This window comes from Bombina bombina, chromosome 1 (genome assembly GCF_027579735.1).
Source record: "Bombina bombina isolate aBomBom1 chromosome 1, aBomBom1.pri, whole genome shotgun sequence".
Lineage (NCBI taxonomy): Eukaryota > Metazoa > Chordata > Amphibia > Anura > Bombinatoridae > Bombina > Bombina bombina.
In genome coordinates this window covers 141,265,238-141,288,899 of record NC_069499.1, presented here as the reverse complement: position 1 = coordinate 141,288,899, position 23,662 = coordinate 141,265,238, and the positions used below count along the sequence as shown (strand labels likewise).

Here is a 23,662-nt window from a genome sequence, read left to right as displayed (position 1 = left end):
CGATTATATCTCAATCCTTGTCTTTTCTCAGCAGAGACTATCCAAGCATTCAAATGTCTTGCTTCACTTAAGGTTAAGAAAATTGCTGTTTTAGCTACTTTTTAATTAGGTGTTGCCTTGCATTATAGGTAGGGTTGTCACATCGGCCATGTTTTCCTGGACACTTATGAGGTACACATGCTGTAGGGTGTGCAGGGAGGAACATGTATTGTGCCGTTCATCGGCACTATTCATGTGCACTATTCACGTGATGCCCATAGGCACAATACATGTTCTGCCATGCTAGCCCTGCAGCATGCATAATTCATAACTGCCCAGGAAAACATGGCCGAGGTGATAACACTACAGGCACAGAGCAGGTTATGTTAAATTGATGGTAAAGTTGCACCATATTCAAAGCGTCATTTGTTACATCATTTGAAATAAACATGAATCTCATTCAACATATATATATATATATATATATATATATATATATATATATATATATATATATATGTGTATGTCCAAATGTAGGAGGGCACTCACAGGAATTTATAAAGCAACAAACAGTGTATCTTTTTATTTCCAAGTTATTTGTACATTATTTGTAGAAGTCAACGTTTCAACCCATTTATGGGCCTTCTTCAAGACAGTACACAATTTTTATAGTGCAACATGCATTGTGCCCTTTAAACTCCCATCAGAGCAGTTATAATCAACTTGATATAGATATATATATATATATATATATATATATATATATATATATATATAAAATTAGTAATACTTTAAATTTTCCATCCGAGTTTCCCGTATTCCACCCGGCTCTGTGTCAAATTTTTTTATGACGTTTACTTTGGCATCCAGTTGAAATACTGGCCGTTAGGTGACCAGGACTTTAGCAAAACCGCCCCCTCTATCTAGAGCACATGCTCAAGTTACTTATCAGAGTCGACAATTAAAAGCACGCTCCCATGTGACGCATGCGTGTTCATCACTAAAGGAATCCCATCTGACACATCATTCAAAGCTAGTATTCAATCCGTACATTCGCATCCTTTACAGATATTTAAGCAATACGATACACAACTAAGCTCTCTACTACACCAGTAAACAATGAACAGCGTGATACACAACTAAGCTCTCTACTACACCAGTAAACAATGAACAGCGTTGATTGAAGTGGAAATGAATTTGCGCATGTGCACATCTTGCTACATCTGGAGCGAGCATGGGTGTTTACATAGAGAGCGGGTGGGACCCTTCTCTACATCAGATAGAGCATAGACCAGGAAGTCTAAGGGGGGCGGAGCGAGGCGCGGTAAAACTATAAGTTAAAAGGAAATTTAAAATAATGTTTTGCTAACAAAATTTTAAATAAAAACTTAGCGATTTTAATGATTATAGGTTAGGCAACCTAGAGGAACGCTCATAGAGGCGCAACTTTACTATCACTTTAATATGTAATTCCACACCTTGCTGGTGTTTGTTCATTACCCTCTTTACACTCAATTTTTATTAGTGGGCATAAACCTTATAAGTGAAACTATAGACACTGTATGGCCAAAAGTATGTGGAAATATGACCATCACATTTATATGAGCTTATTGGACATCCCTTTTCAAAATAGTGGGCATTTGCTTTTGTTCCTGCTGGAACATGAAAGACCTAGAAAAATAATTGCAGTAAAAAGGATGTTAATTTGTTTTAAAAATCTTAAGGCTTGGCTGATATGTTATTCTCTAGCCAGTTACAAGGTGCCTTACTGTCTCTAATGCCAACAAACACACATACTGTTTAGCAAATGTACACCTGTTCTCTCTCATAGAGTCAGTACAAAAAACATTTAAAAACAATCATAAATGTAGGAATGTAGTTTGCAAGAGCTTTGTGAGTGGAAATTTTAATTTGTAAAACCCTGGCAAAAGATGGGCATCTATAGATCAAAGAAATATGCACTGTGGAAACATTGATCAAATGGAGAGACTTGGGAGGAATATTTTGTAGTCCAGTTATTATAAATGTGCATTTAATCTGAGTAAGGAAACACTACTTCTGGTTTTGTCATTTCTCTTATTGTGTTTGCTAGTATTCTAGATTGTGTCTGTTCCTCTGCTGTTTAGTATATTACTATGAAACATGACCTCACTATCTGTATAGAGAATAGTTTATTACATAAATACATATTTATTACTTGCTTTCATTGCTTAATATCCAGTGTACTAACCAAGATTACAGCCCCTGTAGAAGTGTAACAAATCATTTCATCTGTTTTGCAGCCTCTGAGAATGAACAGCTTTCCAGAAGACAATATAGGTGATGATGATCGTTCCAACACCATCAAACATCAGCCGGATAACAGACCTCCACAGGTTCACAGGAGACAGAGCAGCCCAGGTTGTGGTCAGCAGACTGCTCCCCCCCCTGTTGCCCTCTTTAGCAGTATCAGCAGCCCTGGACTATTCAGTAGATACTATGACATGGGTAAATAAAGCAGAGAGACAATCTGCTCTTCTGCAAGACTACTGGCCAAGCAGTTACAGCAGCATCTCATACGTAGAGGCTGGAAATGAACACTCTTTGTGTGACAAAGTAGTAACGAGTATAACTATACACTTCAAAGTACTACTATGAATTCTAAACACATTGTATTGATTCCCAGTTTGCTTCCATAATCCACTCCAGGTTCTGCCATTTGGAAATAATTTTATGAATACAATCAGTAGAGGTATTATGGGGCTAACTGCATGAAACAAATTACATTTTCATATAAAGAAGTGTTTAGAGATACTTTTTATTAACTGTGTTCATTTCTGTTGACATGCCTGCTCATTCATTGTATGGGTGGATATAAGCTCAGTTACTGGGGAATTTTCAGTATTCTGGGGAATGTTACTGCTCAAGCTAAAGTTTGGAAGTGAAAAAATACAAATAATAATTAAAAACTATATCATTCTAGTGATAGCCAGACTTGTCCTATATAAACTTCTTCACATAAATCTATTTCTCTTGTTAAGTGTATCCAGTCCACGGATCATCTATTACTTGTGGGATATTTTCCTTCACAACAGGAAGTTGCAAGAGGATCACCCACAGCAGAGCTGCTATATAGCTCCTCCCCTCACTGCCATATCCAGTCATTCTCTTACAACTCTCAACTAAGATGGAGGTCGTAAGAGGACTGTGGTGTTTTATACTTAGTTTATTTCTTCAATCAAAAGTTTGTTATTTTTAAATGGTACCGGAGTGTACTGTTTATCTCAGGCAGTATTTAGAAGAAGAATCTGCCTGCGTTTTCTATGATCTTAGCAGAAGTAACTAAGATCCTTTGCTGTTCTCACATATTCTGAGGAGTGAGGTAACTTCAGAGGGGGAATAGCGTGCAGGTTTTCCTGTAATAAGGTATGTGCAGTTAAAATATTTATCTAGGGATGGAATTTGCTAGAAAATGCTGCTGATACCGAAGTAATGTAAGTAAAGCCTTAAATGCAGTGATAGCGACTGGTATCAGGCTTATTAATAGAGATACATACTCTTATAAAAGTGTATTTTAAAACGTTTGCTGGCATGTTTAATCGTTCTTTACATATGTTTGGTGATAAAACTTATTGGGGCCTAGTTTTTTCCACATGGCTGGCTTGAATTTTGCCTAGAAACAGTTCCCTGAAGCTTCCCACTGTTGTAATATGAGTGGGAGGGGCCTATTTTGGCGTTTTTTTTGCACAGCAAAAATTACAGACACAGACATCCAGCTTCTTCCTGCATGATCCCGGACTTCTCTGAAGGGCTCAAAAGGCTTCAAAAGTCATATTGAGGGAGGTAAAAAGCCACAGTAGAGCTGTGGCAGTTGTTGTGACTGTTTAAAAAACGTTTTTGTCATTTATTATTCCGTTTTTGGTATTAAGGGGTTAATCATCCATTTGCAAGTGGGTGCAATGCTCTGCTAACTTATTACATACACTGTTAGTGTAACGTTAGTGTAACTGCATTTTTTCACTGTTATTTCAAAATTTGGGAAAATTTGTGTTTCTTAAAGGCGCAGTAACGTTTTTTATATTGCTTGTAAACGTGTTTTAAAGTGTTTTCTAAGCTTGCTAGTCTCATTGCTAGTCTGTTTAAACATGTCTGACACAGAGGAACCTACTTGTTCATTATGTTTGAAAGCCATGGTGGAGCCCCATAGGAGAATGTGTACTAAATGTATTGATTTCACCTTAAACAGTAAAGATCAGTCTTTATCTATAAAAGAATTATCACCAGAGGGTTCTGTCGAGGGGGAAGTTATGCCGACTAACTCTCCCCACGTGTCAGACCCTTCGCCTCCCGCTCAGGGGACGCACGCTAATATGGCGCCAATTACATCAAGGACGCCGATAGCGATTACCTTGCAGGACATGGCTGCAATCATGAATACCCTGTCAGAGGTATTATCTAGATTGCCTGAATTAAGAGGCAAGCGCGATAGCTCTGGGGTTAGGAGAGATACAGAGCGCGCAAATGCTGTTAGAGCCATGTCTGATACTGCGTCACAGTATGCAGAACATGAGGACGGAGAGCTTCAGTCTGTGGGTGACATCTCTGACTCGGGGAAACCTGATTCAGAGATTTCTCATTTTAAATTTAAGCTTGAGAACCTCCGTGTATTGCTTGGGGAGGTATTAGCTGCTCTGAATGACTATAACACAGTTGCAATTCCAGAGAAATTGTGTAGGCTGGATAGATACTATGAGGTGCCGGTGTGTACTGACGTTTTTCCTATACCTAAAAGGCTTACAGAAATTATTAGCAGGGAGTGTGATAGACCCAGTGTGCCCTTTTCCCCACCTCCTATATTTAGAAAAATGTTTCCAATAGACGCCACTACACGGGACTTATGGCAGACGGTCCCTAAGGTGGAGGGAGCAGTTTCTACTTTAGCAAAGCGTACCACTATCCCGGTTGAGGACAGTTGTGCTTTTTCAGATCCAATGGATAAAAAATTGGAGGGTTACCTTAAGAAAATGTTTATTCAACAAGGTTTTATTTTACAGCCCCTTGCATGCATTGCGCCTGTCACTGCTGCGGCGGCATTCTGGTTTGAGGCCCTGGAAGAGGCCATCCAGACAGCTCCATTGAATGAAATTGACAAGCTTAGAACGCTTAAGCTAGCTAACTCATTTGTTTCTGATGCCATTGTTCATTTGACTAAACTAACGGCTAAGAATTCCGGATTCGCCATCCAGGCGCGTAGGGCGCTATGGCTTAAATCCTGGTCAGCTGACGTGACTTCAAAGTCTAAATTACTCAACATTCCTTTCAAGGGGCAGACCTTATTTGGGCCTGGCTTGAAGGAAATTATTGCTGACATTACTGGAGGCAAGGGTCATACCCTTCCTCAGGACAGGGCCAAATCAATGGCCAAACAGTCTAATTTCTCCAACATAGGTGTGTCCGGTCCACGGCGTCATCCTTACTTGTGGGATATTCTCTTCCCCAACAGGAAATGGCAAAGAGCCCAGCAAAGCTGGTCACATGATCCCTCCTAGGCTCCGCCTTCCCCAGTCATTCTCTTTGCCGTTGTACAGGCAACATCTCCACGGAGATGGCTTAGAGTATTTTAGTGTTTAACTGTAGTTTTTATTATTCAATCAAGAGTTTGTTATTTTAAAATAGTGCTGGTATGTACTATTTACTCTGAAACAGAAAAGAGATGAAGATTTCTGTTTGTAAGAGGAAAATGATTTTAGCAACCGTTACTAAAATCGATGGCTGTTCCACACAGGACTGTTGAGAGGAATTAACTTCAGTTGGGGGAACAGTGAGCAGACTTTTGCTGCTTGAGGTATGACACATTCTAACAAGACGATGTAATGCTGGAAGCTGTCATTTTCCCTATGGGATCCGGTAAGCCATTTTATTACAGACAGTAAATAAGGGCTTCACAAGGGCTTTTTAAGACTGTAGACATTTTCTGGGCTAAATCGATTTATATATAAACATATTTTATACTCCATAGCCTTGAGGAATTATTTTAATCTTGGGAATTTTGTAAAATAACCGGCAGGCACTGTATTGGACACCTTATTCTCTAGGGGCTTTCCCTAATCATAGGCAGAGTCTCATTTTCGCGCCTGTATTGCGCACTTGTTTTTGAGAAGCGTGACATGCAGATGCATGTGTGAGGAGCTCTGATACATAGAAAAGACTTTCTGAAGGCATCATTTGGTATCGTATTCCCCTTTGGGCTTGGTTGGGTCTCAGCAAAGCAGATACCAGGGACTGTAAAGGGGTTAAATATAAAAACGGCTCCGGTTCCGTTATTTTAAGGGTTAAAGCTTCCAAATTTGGTGTGCAATACTTTTAAGGCTTTAAGACACTGTGGTGAAATTTTGGTGAATTTTGAACAATTCCTTCATACTTTTTCGCATATGCAGTAATAAAGTGTGTTCAGTTTAAAATTTAAAGTGACAGTAACGATTTTATTTTAAAACGTTTTTTGTACTTTGTTGTCAAGTTTATGCCTGTTTAACATGTCTGAACTGCCAGATAGACTGTGTTCTGAATGTGGGGAAGCCAAGGTCCCTTCTCATTTAAATAGATGTGATTTATGTGACACAAAATTTAGAGAAAATGATGCCCAAGATGATTCCTCAAGTGAGGGGAGTAAGCATGGTACTGCATCATCCCCTCCTTCGTCTACACCAGTCTTGCCCACACAAGAGGCCCCTAGTACATCTAGCGCGCCAATACTCCTTACTATGCAACAATTAACGGCTGTAATGGATAATTCTATCAAAAACATTTTAGCCAAAATGCCCACTTATCAGCGAAAGCGCGACTGCTCTGTTTTAGAAAATACTGAAGAGCATGAGGACGCTGATGATATTGTTTCTGAAGGGCCCCTACACCAGTCTGAGGGGGCCAGGGAGGTTTTGTCTGAGGGAGAAATTTCAGATTCAGGGAAAATTTCTCAACAAGCTGAACCTGATGTGATTACATTTAAATTTAAGTTGGAACATCTCCGCGCTCTGCTTAAGGAGGTGTTATCCACTCTGGATGATTGTGAGAATTTGGTCATCCCAGAGAAACTATGTAAAATGGACAAGTTCCTAGAGGTCCCGGGGCCCCCCGAAGCTTTTCCTATACCCAAGCGGGTGGCGGACATTGTAAATAAAGAATGGGAAAGGCCCGGTATACCTTTCGTCCCTCCCCCCATATTTAAAAAATTGTTTCCTATGGTCGACCCCAGAAAGGACTTATGGCAGACAGTCCCCAAGGTCGAGGGGGCGGTTTCTACTCTAAACAAACGCACCACTATACCCATAGAAGATAGTTGTGCTTTCAAAGATCCTATGGATAAAAAATTAGAAGGTTTGCTTAAAAAGATGTTTGTTCAGCAAGGTTACCTTCTACAACCAATTTCATGCATTGTCCCTGTCACTACAGCCGCGTGTTTCTGGTTCGATGAGCTAGAAAAGGCGATCACTAGTAATTCTCCTTCTTATGAGGAGATTATGGACAGAATCCGTGCTCTCAAATTGGCTAATTCTTTCACCCTAGACGCCACTTTGCAATTGGCTAGGTTAGCGGCGAAAAATTCTGGGTTTGCTATTGTGGCGCGCAGAGCGCTTTGGTTAAAATCTTGGTCAGCGGATGCGTCTTCCAAGAACAAATTGCTTAACATTCCTTTCAAGGGGAAAACGCTGTTTGGCCCTGACTTGAAAGAGATTATCTCTGATATCACTGGGGGCAAGGGCCACGCCCTTCCTCAGGATAGGTCTTTCAAGGCCAAAAATAAACCTAATTTTCGTCCCTTTCGTAGAAACGGACCAGCCCCAAGTGCTACGTCCTCTAAGCTAGAGGGTAATACTTCTCAAGCCAAGCCAGCCTGGAGACCAATGCAAGGCTGGAACAAGGGAAAGCAGGCCAAGAAACCTGCCACTGCTACCAAGACAGCATGAGATGTTGGCCCCCGATCCGGGACCGGATCTGGTGGGGGGCAGACTCTCTCTCTTTGCTCAGGCTTGGGCAAGAGATGTTCTGGATCCTTGGGCGCTAGAAATAGTCTCCCAAGGTTATCTTCTGGAATTCAAAGGGCTTCCCCCAAGGGGGAGGTTCCACAGGTCTCAATTGTCTTCAGACCACATAAAAAAACAGGCATTCTTACATTGTGTAGAAGACCTGTTAAAAATGGGAGTGATTCATCCTGTTCCATTAGGAGAACAAGGGATGGGGTTCTACTCCAATCTGTTCGTAGTTCCCAAAAAAGAGGGAACGTTCAGACCAATCTTAGATCTCAAGATCCTAAACAAGTTTCTCAAGGTTCCATCGTTCAAAATGGAAACCATTCGAACAATTCTTCCTTCCATCCAGGAAGGTCAATTCATGACCACGGTGGATTTAAAGGATGCGTATCTACATATTCCTATCCACAAGGAACATCATCGGTTCCTAAGGTTCGCATTCCTGGACAAGCATTACCAGTTTGTGGCACTTCCGTTCGGATTAGCCACTGCTCCAAGGATTTTCACAAAGGTACTAGGGTCCCTTCTAGCGGTGCTAAGACCAAGGGGCATTGCAGTAGTACCTTACTTGGACGACATTCTGATTCAAGCGTCGTCCCTTCCTCTAGCAAAGGCTCACACGGACATTGTCCTGGCCTTTCTCAGATCTCACGGATGGAAAGTGAACGTAGAAAAGAGTTCTCTATCTCCGTCAACGAGGGTTCCCTTCTTGGGAACAATAATAGACTCCTTAGAAATGAGGATTTTTCTGACAGAGGCCAGAAAAACAAAACTTCTAAACTCTTGTCAAATACTTCATTCCGTTCCTCTTCCTTCCATAGCGCAGTGCATGGAAGTAATAGGTTTGATGGTAGCGGCAATGGACATAGTTCCTTTTGCGCGCATTCATCTAAGACCATTACAACTGTGCATGCTCAGTCAGTGGAATGGGGACTATACAGACTTGTCTCCGACGATACAAGTAAATCAGAGGACCAGAGATTCACTCCGTTGGTGGCTGTCCCTGGACAACCTGTCACAGGGGATGAGCTTCCGCAGACCAGAGTGGGTCATTGTCACGACCGACGCCAGTCTGATGGGCTGGGGCGCAGTCTGGGGACCCCTGAAAGCTCAGGGTCTTTGGTCTCGGGAAGAATCTCTTCTACCGATAAATATTCTGGAACTGAGAGCGATACTCAATGCTCTCAAGGCTTGACCTCAGCTAGCAAAGGCCAAGTTCATACGGTTTCAATCAGACAACATGACGACTGTTGCGTACATCAACCATCAGGGGGGAACAAGGAGTTCCCTGGCGATGGAAGAAGTGACCAAAATCATTCAATGGGCGGAGACTCACTCCTGCCACTTGTCTGCAATCCACATCCCAGGAGTGGAAAATTGGGAAGCGGATTTTCTGAGTCGTCAGACATTACATCCGGGGGAGTGGGAACTCCATCCGGAAATCTTTGCCCACATTACTCAACTGTGGGGCATTCCAGACATGGATCTGATGGCCTCTCGTCAGAACTTCAAGGTTCCTTGCTACGGGTCCAGATCCAGGGATCCCAAGGCGACTCTAGTAGATGCACTAGTAGCACCTTGGACCTTCAAACTAGCTTATGTATTCCCGCCGTTTCCTCTCATCCCCAGGCTGGTAGCCAGGATCAATCAGGAGAGGGCATCGGTGATCTTGATAGCTCCTGCGTGGCCACGCAGGACTTGGTATGCAGACCTGGTGAATATGTCATCGGCTCCACCATGGAAGCTACCTTTGAGACGAGACCTTCTTGTTCAAGGTCCGTTCGAACATCCGAATCTGGTCTCACTCCAACTGACTGCTTGGAGATTGAACGCTTGATCTTATCAAAGCGAGGGTTCTCAGATTCTGTTATTGATACTCTTGTTCAGGCCAGGAAGCCTGTAACTAGAAAAATTTACCACAAAATATGGAAAAAATATATCTGTTGGTGTGAATCTAAAGGATTCCCTTGGGACAAGGTAAAAATTCCTAAGATTCTATCCTTTCTTCAAGAAGGATTGGAGAAAGGATTATCTGCAAGTTCCTTGAAGGGACAGATTTCTGCCTTGTCTGTGTTACTTCACAAAAAGCTGGCAGCTGTGCCAGATGTTCAAGCCTTTGTTCAGGCTCTGGTTAGAATCAAGCCTGTTTACAAACCTTTGACTCCTCCTTGGAGTCTCAATTTAGTTCTTTCAGTTCTTCAGGGGGTTCCGTTTGAACCCTTACATTCCGTTGATATTAAGTTATTATCTTGGAAAGTTTTGTTTTTGGTTGCAATTTCTTCTGCTAGAAGAGTTTCAGAATTATCTGCTCTGCAGTGTTCTCCTCCTTATCTGGTGTTCCATGCAGATAAGGTGGTTTTACGTACTAAACCTGGTTTTCTTCCGAAAGTTGTTTCTAACAAAAACATTAACCAGGAGATAGTCGTGCCTTCTTTGTGTCCGAATCCAGTTTCAAAGAAGGAACGTTTGTTGCACAATTTGGATGTTGTTCGCGCTCTAAAATTCTATTTAGATGCTACAAAGGATTTTAGACAAACATCTTCCTTGTTTGTTGTTTATTCTGGTAAAAGGAGAGGTCAAAAAGCAACTTCTACCTCTCTCTCTTTTTGGATTAAAAGCATCATCAGATTGGCTTATGAGACTGCCGGACGGCAGCCTCCTGAAAGAATCACAGCTCATTCCACTAGGGCTGTGGCTTCCACATGGGCCTTCAAGAACGAGGCTTCTGTTGATCAGATATGTAAGGCAGCGACTTGGTCTTCACTGCACACTTTTACCAAATTTTACAAGTTTGATACTTTTGCTTCTTCTGAGGCTATTTTTGGGAGAAAGGTTTTGCAAGCCGTGGTGCCTTCCATTTAGGTGACCTGATTTGCTCCCTCCCTTCATCCGTGTCCTAAAGCTTTGGTATTGGTTCCCACAAGTAAGGATGACGCCGTGGACCGGACACACCTATGTTGGAGAAAACAGAATTTATGTTTACCTGATAAATTACTTTCTCCAACGGTGTGTCCGGTCCACGGCCCGCCCTGGTTTTTTAATCAGGTCTGATAATTTATTTTCTTTAACTACAGTCACCACGGTATCATATGATTTCTCCTATGCAAATATTCCTCCTTTACGTCGGTCGAATGACTGGGGAAGGCGGAGCCTAGGAGGGATCATGTGACCAGCTTTGCTGGGCTCTTTGCCATTTCCTGTTGGGGAAGAGAATATCCCACAAGTAAGGATGACGCCGTGGACCGGACACACCGTTGGAGAAAGTAATTTATCAGGTAAACATAAATTCTGTTTTTCGTTCCTTTCGAAATTTCAAGGCAGGAGCAGCATCAACTTCCTCCGCTTCAAAACAAGAGGGAACTGTTGCTCATTCCAGACAGGCCTGGAAACCTAACCAGTCCTGGAACAAGGGCAAGCAGGCCAGAAAGCCTGCTGCTGCCCCCAAGACAGCATGAAGGAACGGCCCCTATCCGGAAACGGATCTAGTGGGGGGCAGACTTTCTCTCTTCGCCCAGGCGTGGGCAAGAGATGTTCAGGATCCCTGGGTGTTGGAGATCATATCTCAGGGATATCTTCTGGACTTCAAAGCTTCTCCTCCACAAGGGAGATTTCATCTTTCAAGGTTATCAGCAAACCAGATAAAGAAAGAGGCATTCCTAGTGTGCAAGACCTCCTAGTAATGGGAGTGATCCATCCAGTTCCGCGGACGGAACAAGGACAGGGATTTTATTCAAATCTGTTTGTGGTTCCCAAGAAAGAGGGAACCTTCAGACCAATCTTGGATCTAAAGATCTTAAACAAATTCCTCAGAGTTCCATCATTCAAAATGGAAACTATTCGGACCATCCTACCCATGATCCAAGAGGGTCAGTACATGACCACAGTGGACTTAAAGGATGCCTACCTTCACATACCGATTCACAAAGATCATCATCGGTTCCTAAGGTTTGCCTTTCTAGACAGGCATTACAAATTTGTAGCTCTTCCCTTTGGGTTGGCCACTGCCCCGAGAATTTTTACAAAGGTTCTGGGCTCACTTCTGGCGGTTCAAAGACCGCGAGGCATAGCGGTGGCTCCGTATCTAGACGACATCCTGATACAGGCGTCAAGCTTTCAAATTGCCAAGTCTCATACAGAGATAGTTCTGGCATTTCTGAGGTCGCATGGGTGGAAAGTGAACGTGGAAAAGAGTTCTCTATCACCACTCACAAGAGTCTCCTTCCTAGGGACTCTTATAGATTCTGTAGAGATGAAAATTTACCTGACGGAGTCCAGGTTATCAAAACTTCTAAATGCTTGCCGTGTCCTTCATTCCATTCCACGCCCGTCAGTGGCTCAGTGCATGGAAGTAATCGGCTTAATGGTAGCGGCAATGGACATAGTGCCATTTGCGCGCCTGCATCTCAGACCACTGCAATTATGCATGCTAAGTCAGTGGAATGGGGATTACTCAGATTTGTCCCCTCTACTAAATCTGGATCAAGAGACCAGAGATTCTCTTCTCTGGTGGCTTTCTCGGGTCCATCTGTCCAAGGGTATGACCTTTCGCAGGCCAGATTGGACGATTGTAACAACAGATGCCAGCCTTCTAGGTTGTGGCGCAGTCTGGAACTCCCTGAAGGCTCAGGGATTGTGGACTCAGGAGGGGAAACTCCTCCCAATAAATATTCTGGAGTTAAGAGCAATATTCAATGCTCTTCTAGCTTGGCCTCAGCAACACTGAGGTTCATCAGATTTCAGTCGGACAACATCACGACTGTGGCTTACATCAACCATCAAGGGGGAACCATGAGTACCCTAGCGATGTTAGAAGTCTCAAAGATAATTCGCTGGGCAGAGTCTCACTCTTGCCACCTGTCAGCGATCCACATCCCAGGCATAGAAAACTGGGAGGCGGATTTTCTAAGTCGTCAGACTTTTCATCCGGGGGAGTGGGAACTCCATCCAGAGGTGTTTGCTCAACTGGTCCATCGTTGGGGCAAACCAGAACTGGATCTCATGGCGTCTCGCCAGAACGCCAAGCTTCCTTGTTACGGATCCAGGTCCAGGGACCCAGGAGCAACGCTGATAGATGCTCTAGCAGCTCCTTGGTTCTTCAACCTGGCCTATGTGTTTCCACCGTTTCCTCTGCTCCCTCGACTGATTGCCAAAATCAAACAGGAGAGAGCATCGGTGATTCTGATAGCGCCTGCGTGGCCACGCAGGACCTGGTATGCAGACCTAGTGGACATGTCATCTCTTCCACCATGGGCTCTGCCTCTGAGGCAGGACCTTCTAATACAAGGTCATTTCAATAATCCAAATCTAATTTCTCGGAGACTGACTGCATGGAGATTGAACGCTTGATTCTATCAAGGTGTGGCTTCTCCGAGTCAGTCATTGATACCTTAATACAGGCTCGGAAGCCTGTCACCAGGAAAATCTACCATAAGATATGGCGTAAATATATTTATTGGTGTGAATCCAAGAGTTACTCATGGAGTAAGGTTAGGATTCCTAGGATATTGTCCTTTCTCCAAGAGGGTTTGGACAAAGGCTTATCAGCTAGTTCTTTAAAAGGACAGATCTCTGCTCTGTCTATTCTTTTGCACAAGCGTCTGGCAGAAGTTCCAGACTTCCAGGCATTTTGTCAGGCTTTGGTTAGGATTAAGCCTGTGTTTAAAACTGTTGCTCCCCCGTGGAGCTTAAACTTGGTTCTTAAAGTTCTTCAGGGAGTTCCGTTTGAACCCCTTCATTCCATTGATATTAAACTTTTATCTTGGAAAGTTCTGTTTTTGATGGCTATTTCCTCGGCTCGAAGAGTCTCTGAGTTATCTGCCTTACATTGTGATTCTCCTTATCTGATTTTTCATGCAGACAAGGTAGTTCTGCGTACCAAACCTGGGTTTTTACCTAAGGTGGTTTCTAACAGGAATATCAATCAAGAGATTGTTGTTCCATCATTGTGTCCTAATCCTTCTTCAAAGAAGGAACGTCTTTTGCATAATCTGGACGTAGTCCGTGCCTTGAAGTTTTACTTACAGCCTACTAAAGATTTTCGTCAAACATCTGTCCTGTTTGTCGTTTACTCTGGACAAAGGAGAGGTCAATAAGCTTCGACAACCTCTCTCTCCTTTTGGCTTCGGAGCATAATACGCTTAGCCTATGAGACTGCTGGACAGCAGCCCCCTGAAAGGATTACAGCTCATTCTACTAGAGCTGTGGCTTCCACCTCGGCCTTTAAAAATGAGGCCTCTGTTGAACAGATTTGCAAGGCTGCGACTTGGTCTTCGCTTCACACCTTTTCAAAATTTTACAAATTTGACACTTTTGCTTCTTCGGAGGCTGTTTTTGGGAGAAAGGTTCTACAGGCAGTGGTTCCTTCCATTTAAGTTCCTGCCTTGTCCCTCCCATCATCCGTGTACTTTAGCTTTGGTATTGGTATCCCACAAGTAATGGATGATCCATGGACTGGATACACTTAACAAGAGAAAACATAATTTATGCTTACCTGATAAATTTATTTCTCTTGTAGTGTATCCAGTCCACGGCCCGCCCTGTCCTTTTAAGGCAGGTCTAAATTTTAATTAAACTACAGTCACCACTGCACCCTATGTTTTCTCCTTTCTCGTCTTGTTTCGGTCGAATGACTGGATATGGCAGTGAGGGGAGGAGCTATATAGCAGCTCTGCTGTGGGTGATCCTCTTGCAACTTCCTGTTGGGAAGGAGAATATCCCACAAGTAATGGATGATCCGTGGACTGGATACACTACAAGAGAAATAAATTTATCAGGTAAGCATAAATTATGTTTTCTGCATAAATGGACTGAGAATCACATTAAAAGGCCCACTTCACAAGGATCAGTTTTGGTCAACAACTATATATATATATATATATATATATATATATATATATATATATATATATATATATATATATATATATATATTCCTTACGGTAAAAATGCACTCACAGGTCTTTTTGCAGGGTGAAAAACAAAATCTTGTTTATTGATGAAACGTTTTCAGGGATATCTTCCCCTTCATCAGCATATATATATATATATTCCATATTTAATGCAGAGGTTTTGAATTTTGCTTTGCTTGTTTAAATCAATAGGTTAACCGCCCCCCCCCCCAGATATATATATATATATATATATATATATCATAAAAGAACAAAAAATACAGTAGAATTGCATAATCAATATATTCCAAACAAACCAGGATCAATAGTCCCCCATAAGAGGTGCGCTTGTGTATACCAAATAAGTTCAGAGTGATTCGGATATGTTCAGGCTGCACTCACAATAAGATAATCCAGGGTGGACTCCTAAAAGTGATAAATACAAAAAGTAGTCTGTGTATTTGGGGGAAGGGCTGCTAACTGTGCCTTTGTTACACCCAGACGATACTGCTCTATTATTTGGCGCCTCTCCCTTTTTTGTAATAATCAATATATGCATAATAAAAGGGCAATGTAATAACACTTAAAGGGATATTGAATAGTGCTAAAAAGTGTTAAAAAACAGCAAACGGCTTACTTATATTCTTGCTAAATGAGCACATAGAAATTCTCATTGAAGTCACTACATGAACATCAATTAAGTTCTACTGCCACATGGTTATTGCAGCATAAGTCCTCTATTGAGCATGGGCAATCAATTGACTGCAGCTATTATAGGTGTCAACACAGGAAACTGCTAGTGCCTGAAAGTACATATAAAAAGATTGTGCACATTTTGATAATGCATGTTGTATCTGAATCATGAAAAAAAGGTTGTATTAAGATATATCCTATAAGAAATACTGATTTTATGTCATACTTGTTTCCTTACTATTATATATTCAGAACATAACCCCTCACAGTTAAACTAGCTAGTCATATTTATTTGTTTTCACTTCCAAACTTTTTGTGTATGAGACAGAAACTTACATTTTATCCATCTCCATACTATGGTATTGCATCATCCTGCTCACTATTTTGGCTTTAGTGCATTCCAGTGGCTTCCTTCAGTTTGTTCTGCTGCACATTAACAAGGCTGTGCAGGACTTCTATACGCAGGTGTGTTATATTGCTCAACCTGTTCGGCTTTGTTTTCTATTAGCCTCCTATATTATGGTGAAAGGGTTTTGGCAAATAATGTATTTGGTTACATATTTGTATGCACAATTTACCATTCATAGACCAAAACAATTATATTTATTTTTTTGTTAAATTTTTAGTTCAGTTAGCATTTTGCAAACTTTCTTCCCACTGTATTTGATACTAGTAGGATCACAATACCAAGAAATACATAGCTGCATTGTTGACCCAACGTAGCAGCATATTCTGACATTTTTTGAAAAATATGCAATTATTAAACCAATCAATATAAGCAATTACTATTTCTGAAGATAATGAAGCCTCCTGGCATTTAAACATAAACCAAATGGGTCAAGTTGTCCACGAGGAAAGATTGCAAAATGTGCTTCAGAATATAAAAATGTATTAGGTGCCCCCTCCCAAAAGACAAGCGGAGAAGAACATTTTTGTTAAATTTCTTATTAGAATAACAGAAGATAATAATACTTGACTACTTGCTTGCATGTTTTCTGACTGCTACTGTCCTGTGTGAATGTTGTTCAATAGGCTTGGTGGGTACAGTGAGATAAATAATGGGAGTGTCCATCTATGCATACTGAGCTTTGCTTGTCAATTGGCTTGTAATGTGGGGCTTCATTTATCTTTGTTTTACTTACCTGGAATCCTCAGAATTTATTCCTGATCAAATTCTGAACCTCATTATTTATCTCTACTCTAGGAAATGGGGATAATCCCAATAGACTTAGCAGCCCAACTGGAGAAGGAGCAAAACCTCAGCTGCCACAGAAGAAAGACAAAAAAGATTTCCCAGTATGTATTGGGTTTCTCACCATTCATGTTATCTAATTTATATGTATTGGGTTGTTTTAAAAAGCAGATCATTAAAAGAACCGCCCCATTAATTTTATGGTTCAGCTAGATCTTACCATTTTAAACCACTTTCTAACTTACTTCTATCATCAAATGTACTTCATTCTCTTTCTATCTTTTGTTGAAGGAGCAGAGTAAACTACTGGGAGCTAGCTGAACACATTGGGTGAGCCAATGAGAAGTCATATAAGCGCAGACACCAATCAACAGCTAGCTCCCAGGGTGCGTTGCTGCTTCTGAGCCTACCTATTTATGCTTTTTAAGAAAGGATAATAAGAGAATGAAGCAACTAAGATAGGTGTAAATTGAAAAATTGTTTAAAATTGCATGTATTATCTGAATATTGAAAGAACATTTTGGGTTTCATGTCCCTTTTAAGCTACCGTTTTCTAATGTTACCTACTGTATCTTTAAAAAAAAAAAAAAGAATAATTAAAAAAAAGATTTCAACTTAATCTACCATTTTCTAAAATGTAGGGGATTTTTATTCAGTAGCTAGTTGAAACTTTCTTTCATGTAATTGGCAAGAGTCCATGAGCTAGTGATGTATGGCATATACATTCCTACCAGGAGGGTATAGGAGGGTTTCCCAAACCTCAAAATGCCTATAAATACACCTCCCACAACTCAGTTTTTACAAACTTTGCCTCCTATGGAGCCAGTGAAGTAAGTTTGTGCTTGATTTTTCTTCTATGATAAGCGCTTCTCAGAATATTGAAGCCCAATTCATCTCAGAGTACAGTGTTTGTCAGAGGGATGTGAAGAGAGTATCGCCTATTGATTTTATAGTTTCTCTCACAGGAAATCTTTTCAAGGGTTCTCTGTTATCGGTCGTAGGGATTCATCTACTACCTCATTTTCTTTCATGTAATTGGCAAGAGTCCATGAGCTAGTGACGTATGGGATATACATTCCTACCAGGAGGGGCAAAGTTTCCCAAACCTCAAAATGCCTATAAATACACCCCCACCACACCCACAATTCAGTTTTACAAACTTTGCCTCCTATGGAGGTGGTGAAGTAAGTTTGTGCTAGATTTCTACGTTGATATGTGCTTCGCAGCATGCTGAAGCCCGGTTTCCTCTCAGAGTGCAGTGAATGACAGAGGGATGTGAAGGGAGTATTGCCTATTGAATGCAATGGTCATCCTATCGGGGATCTATTTCATAGGTTCTCTGTTTTCGGTCGTAGAGATTCATCTCCTACCTCCCTTTTCAGATCGACAATATACTCTTATATACCATTACCTCTGCTGATTCTCGTTTCAGTACTGGTTTGGCTATCTGCTATATGTAGATGAGTGTCTTTTGGTAAGTATGTCTTATTTTATTTATGACACTCTCAGCTATGGTTTGGCACTTTATATGTAAGTCTAAATATATGTTTTATACTTATTTTTGTCATGATTCAGGTAAATCAGCATATTTTCCTTCTTACTGTCGGTTTCATTTTGGGAAATGCATATGAATAAAAAAAAAATTCTTACCTGAAAATTTTTTCAATTGACTTTTCTTTCTAAATTGCGGGCTGTTAGGCTCGCGGGAGCAAAAAATGCTATAATTTATCGCGTCATTCTTGGCGCGAGACTTTTTTGGCGCGAGAATTAAGTTTGTTGACGTAATGTCGTCTTTTCCGGCGTCTTAGTTGGCGCCGAGAGTTTTCACGTAGTTGCGTCATCTATGATGCACGCGTTTGTTGCAGATGTTTTTGGCGCCAAAAATGTTGTCAATTGTGGGCATCATACTTGGTGCCAGTTTTATTGACATTATTTAAGTCTTTGTTTCTTTTTGCTTCTGGTTTCCAGAGGCTTATTCTGTTTGCATTTTTTCCCATTCCTGAAACTGTCATTTAAGGAATTTGATAATTTTGCTTTATATGTTGTTTTTTCTATTACATATTGCAAGATGTCTCAGTCTGACCCTGTATCAGAATCTACTTCTGGAATGCTGCTGCCTGATGTCGGTTCTACCAAAGCTAAGTGCATTTGTTGTAAACTTGTGGTAACTGTTCCTCCGGCTATAGTTTGTGTTAGTTGTCATGATAAACTTTCAAAAGCAGACAATATTTCCATTAGTAGTAGTCCATTACTTGTTGTTGTTCCTTCAACATCTAATGTTCAGGATATTCCTGTTAATGTGAGAGAATTTGTTTCTAATTCTATTCAGAAGGCACTGTCTTTTATACCTCCTTCTAATAAATGTAAAAGGTCTTTTAAAACTTCTCATAAATTAGATGAATTTTTAAATGACCGCCAGCATTCTGATTTATCTATCTCTGATGAGGATCTATCTGGTTCAGAAGATTCTGCCTCAGATGTTGCTAAGCGTACTACTATTCCTACGGCAGATAGTACTTCTTTTAAAGATCCTTTAGATAGGAAGCTTAAATCTTATCTAAGGAAGGCTTATTTATGTTCAGGTCATCTTCTTAGGCATGCTATTTTTTTGGCTGATGTTGCTGCGGCTTCAACTTTTTGGTTGGAGGCTTTAGCGCAACAAGTACCAGATCATAATGTGTATAGCATTGTTAAGCCACTTCAACATTCTAATAATTTCATTTGTGATGCCATTTTTATATCATTAGAATTGATGTCAGGTATATGTCTTTAGCTATTTTAGCTAGAAGAGCTTTATGGCTTAAATCTTGGAATGCGGATATGACTTCTAAGTCAACGTTGCTATCTCTTTCTTTCCAAGGTAATAAATTGTTTGGTTCTCAGTTGGATTCTATAATTTCAACTGTCACTGGGGGGAAGGGAGCTTTTTTGCCTCAGGATAAAAAATCTAAGGGTAAATTTAGGGCTGCTAACCTTTTTCGTTCCTTTCGTCAGAATAAGGAACAGAAGCCTGACCCTTCCCCTAAAGGAACGGTTTCCAATTGGAAGCCTTCTCCAGTCTGGAATAAATCCAAGCCTTTGAGAAAATCAAAACCAGCCCCCAAGTCCGCATGAAGGTGCGGCCCTCATTCCAGCACAGCTGGTAGGGGGCAGACTACGATTTTTCAAAGATGTTTGGATCAATTCAATTCAAAATCATTGGATTCAGAACATTGTTACTCATGGGTACAGAATAAGTTTCAAGGTAAGACCGCCTGTGAGAAGGTTCTTTCTCTCATGCATTCCAGTGAACCCAGTAAAGGCTCAGGCTTTCCTGAAGTGTGTTTCAGACCTGGAGTCATCCGGGGTAATTGTGCCAGTTCCATATCTGGAACGGGGTCTGGGGTTTTATTCAAATCTGTTGATTGTACCAAAGAAAGAGAATTCTTTCAGACCAGTTCTGGATCTAAAAATTTTGAATCGTTATGTAAGAATACCAACATTCAAAATGGTGACTATAAGGACTATTCTGCCTTTTGTTCTGCAAGGGCATTATATGACCACAATAGACTTACAGGATGCTTATCTTCATATTCCAATTCATCCAGATCATTATCAGTTCCTGAGATTCTCTTTTCTAGACAAGCATTACCAATTTGTTGCTCTTCCTTTTGGCCTAGCAACAGCTCCAAGGATCTAATCAAAGGTTCTCTGTGCCCTTCTCTCTGTAATCAGAGAGCGAGGTATTGCGGTGTTTCCTTATTTGGACGATATCTTGGTACTTGCTCAATCTTTACATTCTGCAGAATCTCACACAAATCAACTTGTGTTGTTTCTTCAAAAACATGGTTGGAGGATCAATTTACCAAAAAGTTCCTTGATTCCTCAGACAAGGGTAACCTTTTTAGGATTCCAAATAGATTCAGTATCCATGACTTTGTCTCTAACAGGCAAAAGACGTCTGAAATTGGTTTCAGCTTGTCGGAACCTTCAGTCTCAGTCATTCCCTTCAGTAGCTATGTGCATCAAGGTTTTAGGTCTCATGACTGCAGCATCGGACGTTTTCACATGAGACCTCTTCAGCTTTGTATGCTGAACCTATGGTGCAGGGATTATACAAAGATATCACAATTGATATCCTTAAATCCCAATACTCTACTATCTCTGACGTGGTGGTTAGACCACCACAGCTTGGTTCAGGGGGCCTCTTTTTTCTTCGTCCAACCTGGACTGTGATTTCAACAGATGCTAGTCTTTCAGGTTGGGGAGCTGTCTGGGGATCTCAGACAGCGCAGGGAGTTTGGAAATCTCAAGAGGCGAGATTACCAATCAATATTTTGGAACTCTGTGCGATTTTCAGAGCTCTTCAGTTCTGGCCTCTTCTGAAGAGAGAACCGTTTATTTGTTTTCAGACAGACAATGTCACAACCGTGGCGTATGTCAATCATCAAGGTGAGACTCACAGTCCTCAAGCTATGAAAGAAGTATCTCGGATACTTGCATGGGCAGAATCCAGCTCCTGTCTAATCTCCGCGGTCCATATCCCAGGTATAGACAATTGGGAAGCGGATTATCTCAGTCGCCAGACTTTACATCCAGGAGAATGGTCTCTTCACCCAGATATGTTTCTTCAGATTGTTCAGATATGGGGGCTTCCAGAAATAGATCTGATGGCTTCTCATTTAAACAGGAAACTTCCCAGGTACCTGTCCAGGTCCAGGGATCCTCAGACGGAAGCAGTGGATGCATTGTTACTTCCTTGGACTTATCCTGCTTATATCTTTCCGCATCTAGTTCTTCTTCCAAGAGTGATTTCCAAAATCATAATGGAGCGTTCATTTGTACTGCTGGTGGCTCCAGCATGGCCACACAGGTTTTGGTATGCGAATCTTGTTCAGATGTCCAGTTGCGTTAAGGCCAGACCTTTTATCTCAAGGCCCGTTTTTCCATCAGGATCTCAAATCATTAAATTTGAAGATATGGAGATTGAACGCTTAGTGCTTAGTCATAGAGGTTTCTCTGACTCAGTGATCAATACTATGTGGCAGGCTCGTAAATCTGTATCTAGAAAGATTTATTACCGAGTTTGGAAGACTTACATTTCATGGTGTTCTTCTCATAAGTTCTCTTGGCATTCTTTTAGAATTCCTAGAATTTTACAGTTTCTTCAGGTTGGTTTGTAAGGGTTTGTATGCAAGTTCCTTGAAAAGACAAATCTCTGCTCTTTCTGTTTTGTTTCACAGAAAAATTGCTAATCTTCCTGACATTCGATGTTTTGTACAGGCTTTGGTTCATATCATGCCTGTCATTAAGTCAATCTCTCCTCCTTGGAGTCTTAATTTGGTTTTGAGAGCATTACAGGCTCCTCCGTTTGAGCCTATGCATTCTCTTGACATTAAATTACTTTCTTGGAAAGTATTGTTTCTTTTCTCTATCTCTTCTGCTAGAAGAGTTTCTGAATTATCTGCTCTTTCTTGTGAGTCTCCTTTTCTGATTTTTCATCAGGATAAGGCGGTTTTGCAGACTTCATTTAAATTTTTACCTAAGGTTGTGAATTCCAACAACATTAGTAGAGAAATTGCTGTCCCTTCGTTGTGTCCTAAACCTAAGAATTCTTTGGAAAGATCTTTGCATTCTTTGGATGTGGTAAGAGCTTTGAAATATTATGTTGAAGCTACTAAAGATTTCAGAAAGACTTCTAGTCTATTTGTTATCTTTTCTGGTTCTAGGAAAGGTCAGAAAGCTTCTGCCATTTATTTGGCTTCTTGGTTAAAGCTTTTGATTCATCATGCTTATTTGGAGTCGGGTAAATCCCCGTCTCAGATGATAACGGCTCATTCTACCAGGTCAGTTTCTACTTCCTGGGCTTTTAAGAATGAAGCTTCTGTTGATCAGATTTGCAAAGCAGGAACTTGGTCTTCTTTGCATACTTTTACTAAATTCTACCATTTTGATGTTTTCTCTTCTTCAGAAGCAGTTTTTGGTAGAAAAGTTCTTCAGGCAGCTGTTTCAGTTTGATTCTTCTGCTTATAATTTCCGTTTTTTTCATTATAAGATTAAAACTTTTTGATTTGGGTTGTAGATTATTTTTTCACCGGAATTGGCTGTCTTTATTTTTATCCCTCCCTCTCTAATGACTCTTGCGTGGAGTTCCACATCTTGGGTATTTGCTATCCCATACGTCACTAGCTCATGGACTCTTGCCAATTACATGAAAGAAAACATAATTTATGTAAGAACTTACCTGATAAATTCATTTCTTTCATATTGGCAAGAGTCCTTGAGGCCCACCCTTTTTGTGGTGGTTATGATTTTTTTTTTAATAAAGCACAATTATTCCAATTCCTTGTTGATGCTTTTGCTCCTTTCTTATCACCCCACTTCTTGGCTATTCGTTAAACTGAATTGTGGGTGTGGTGGGGGGTGTATTTATAGGCATTTTGAGGTTTGGGAAACTTTGCCCCTCCTGGTAGGAATGTATATCCCATACGTCACTAGCTCATGGACTCTTGCCAATATGAAAGAAATGAATTTATCAGGTAAGTTCTTACATAAATTATGTTTTTCAGATCGACGATATACTCTTATATACTATTACCTCTGCTGATAGTTTTCAATACTGGTTTGGCTATCTGCGGATGGGTGTCTTTCGGGAAGTGTGTATCATTATTTAAGACACTCTCGGCTACGGTTTGGCACTTATGTATTAATATAAAGTTTTACATATATGTATTTTACTTATATTTGCCATGAGTCAGGTCTATGTATTTTTGCAGTCAGTTTCAGTATGGGAATCATGTTTTAGGAAGTTTTTCTTACCTGGGGAATAGTCTCTTTTTCAAATTGAATAGACACAAGTAGTCAGCGCACCCGGCACATAGAGACAAGAGGCACACGGAACTTGGTAATGCAGCAAATTTAATGCA

The 23,662-nt window shown here is 40.8% G+C and overlaps 1 protein-coding gene across 3 annotated transcripts in view; it reads left to right on the top strand.

Annotated features, from left to right (window-relative positions):
• MAP4K5 (mitogen-activated protein kinase kinase kinase kinase 5) overlaps positions 1-23,662 on the top strand; it is a 498,289-nt gene that overhangs the window by 351,569 nt on the left and 123,058 nt on the right. Inside the window, exons 17-18 of one of the 3 annotated variants that reach the window (XM_053697647.1) lie at positions 2,262-2,298; positions 16,770-16,861. In XM_053697647.1, the coding sequence (XP_053553622.1) occupies positions 2,262-2,298; positions 16,770-16,861 (129 nt within the window). Of the gene's footprint in view, positions 1-2,261; positions 2,467-16,769; positions 16,862-23,662 lie in introns of all 3 variants that reach the window. The other 2 variants (XM_053697646.1, XM_053697645.1) reach the window with 2 other exon arrangements.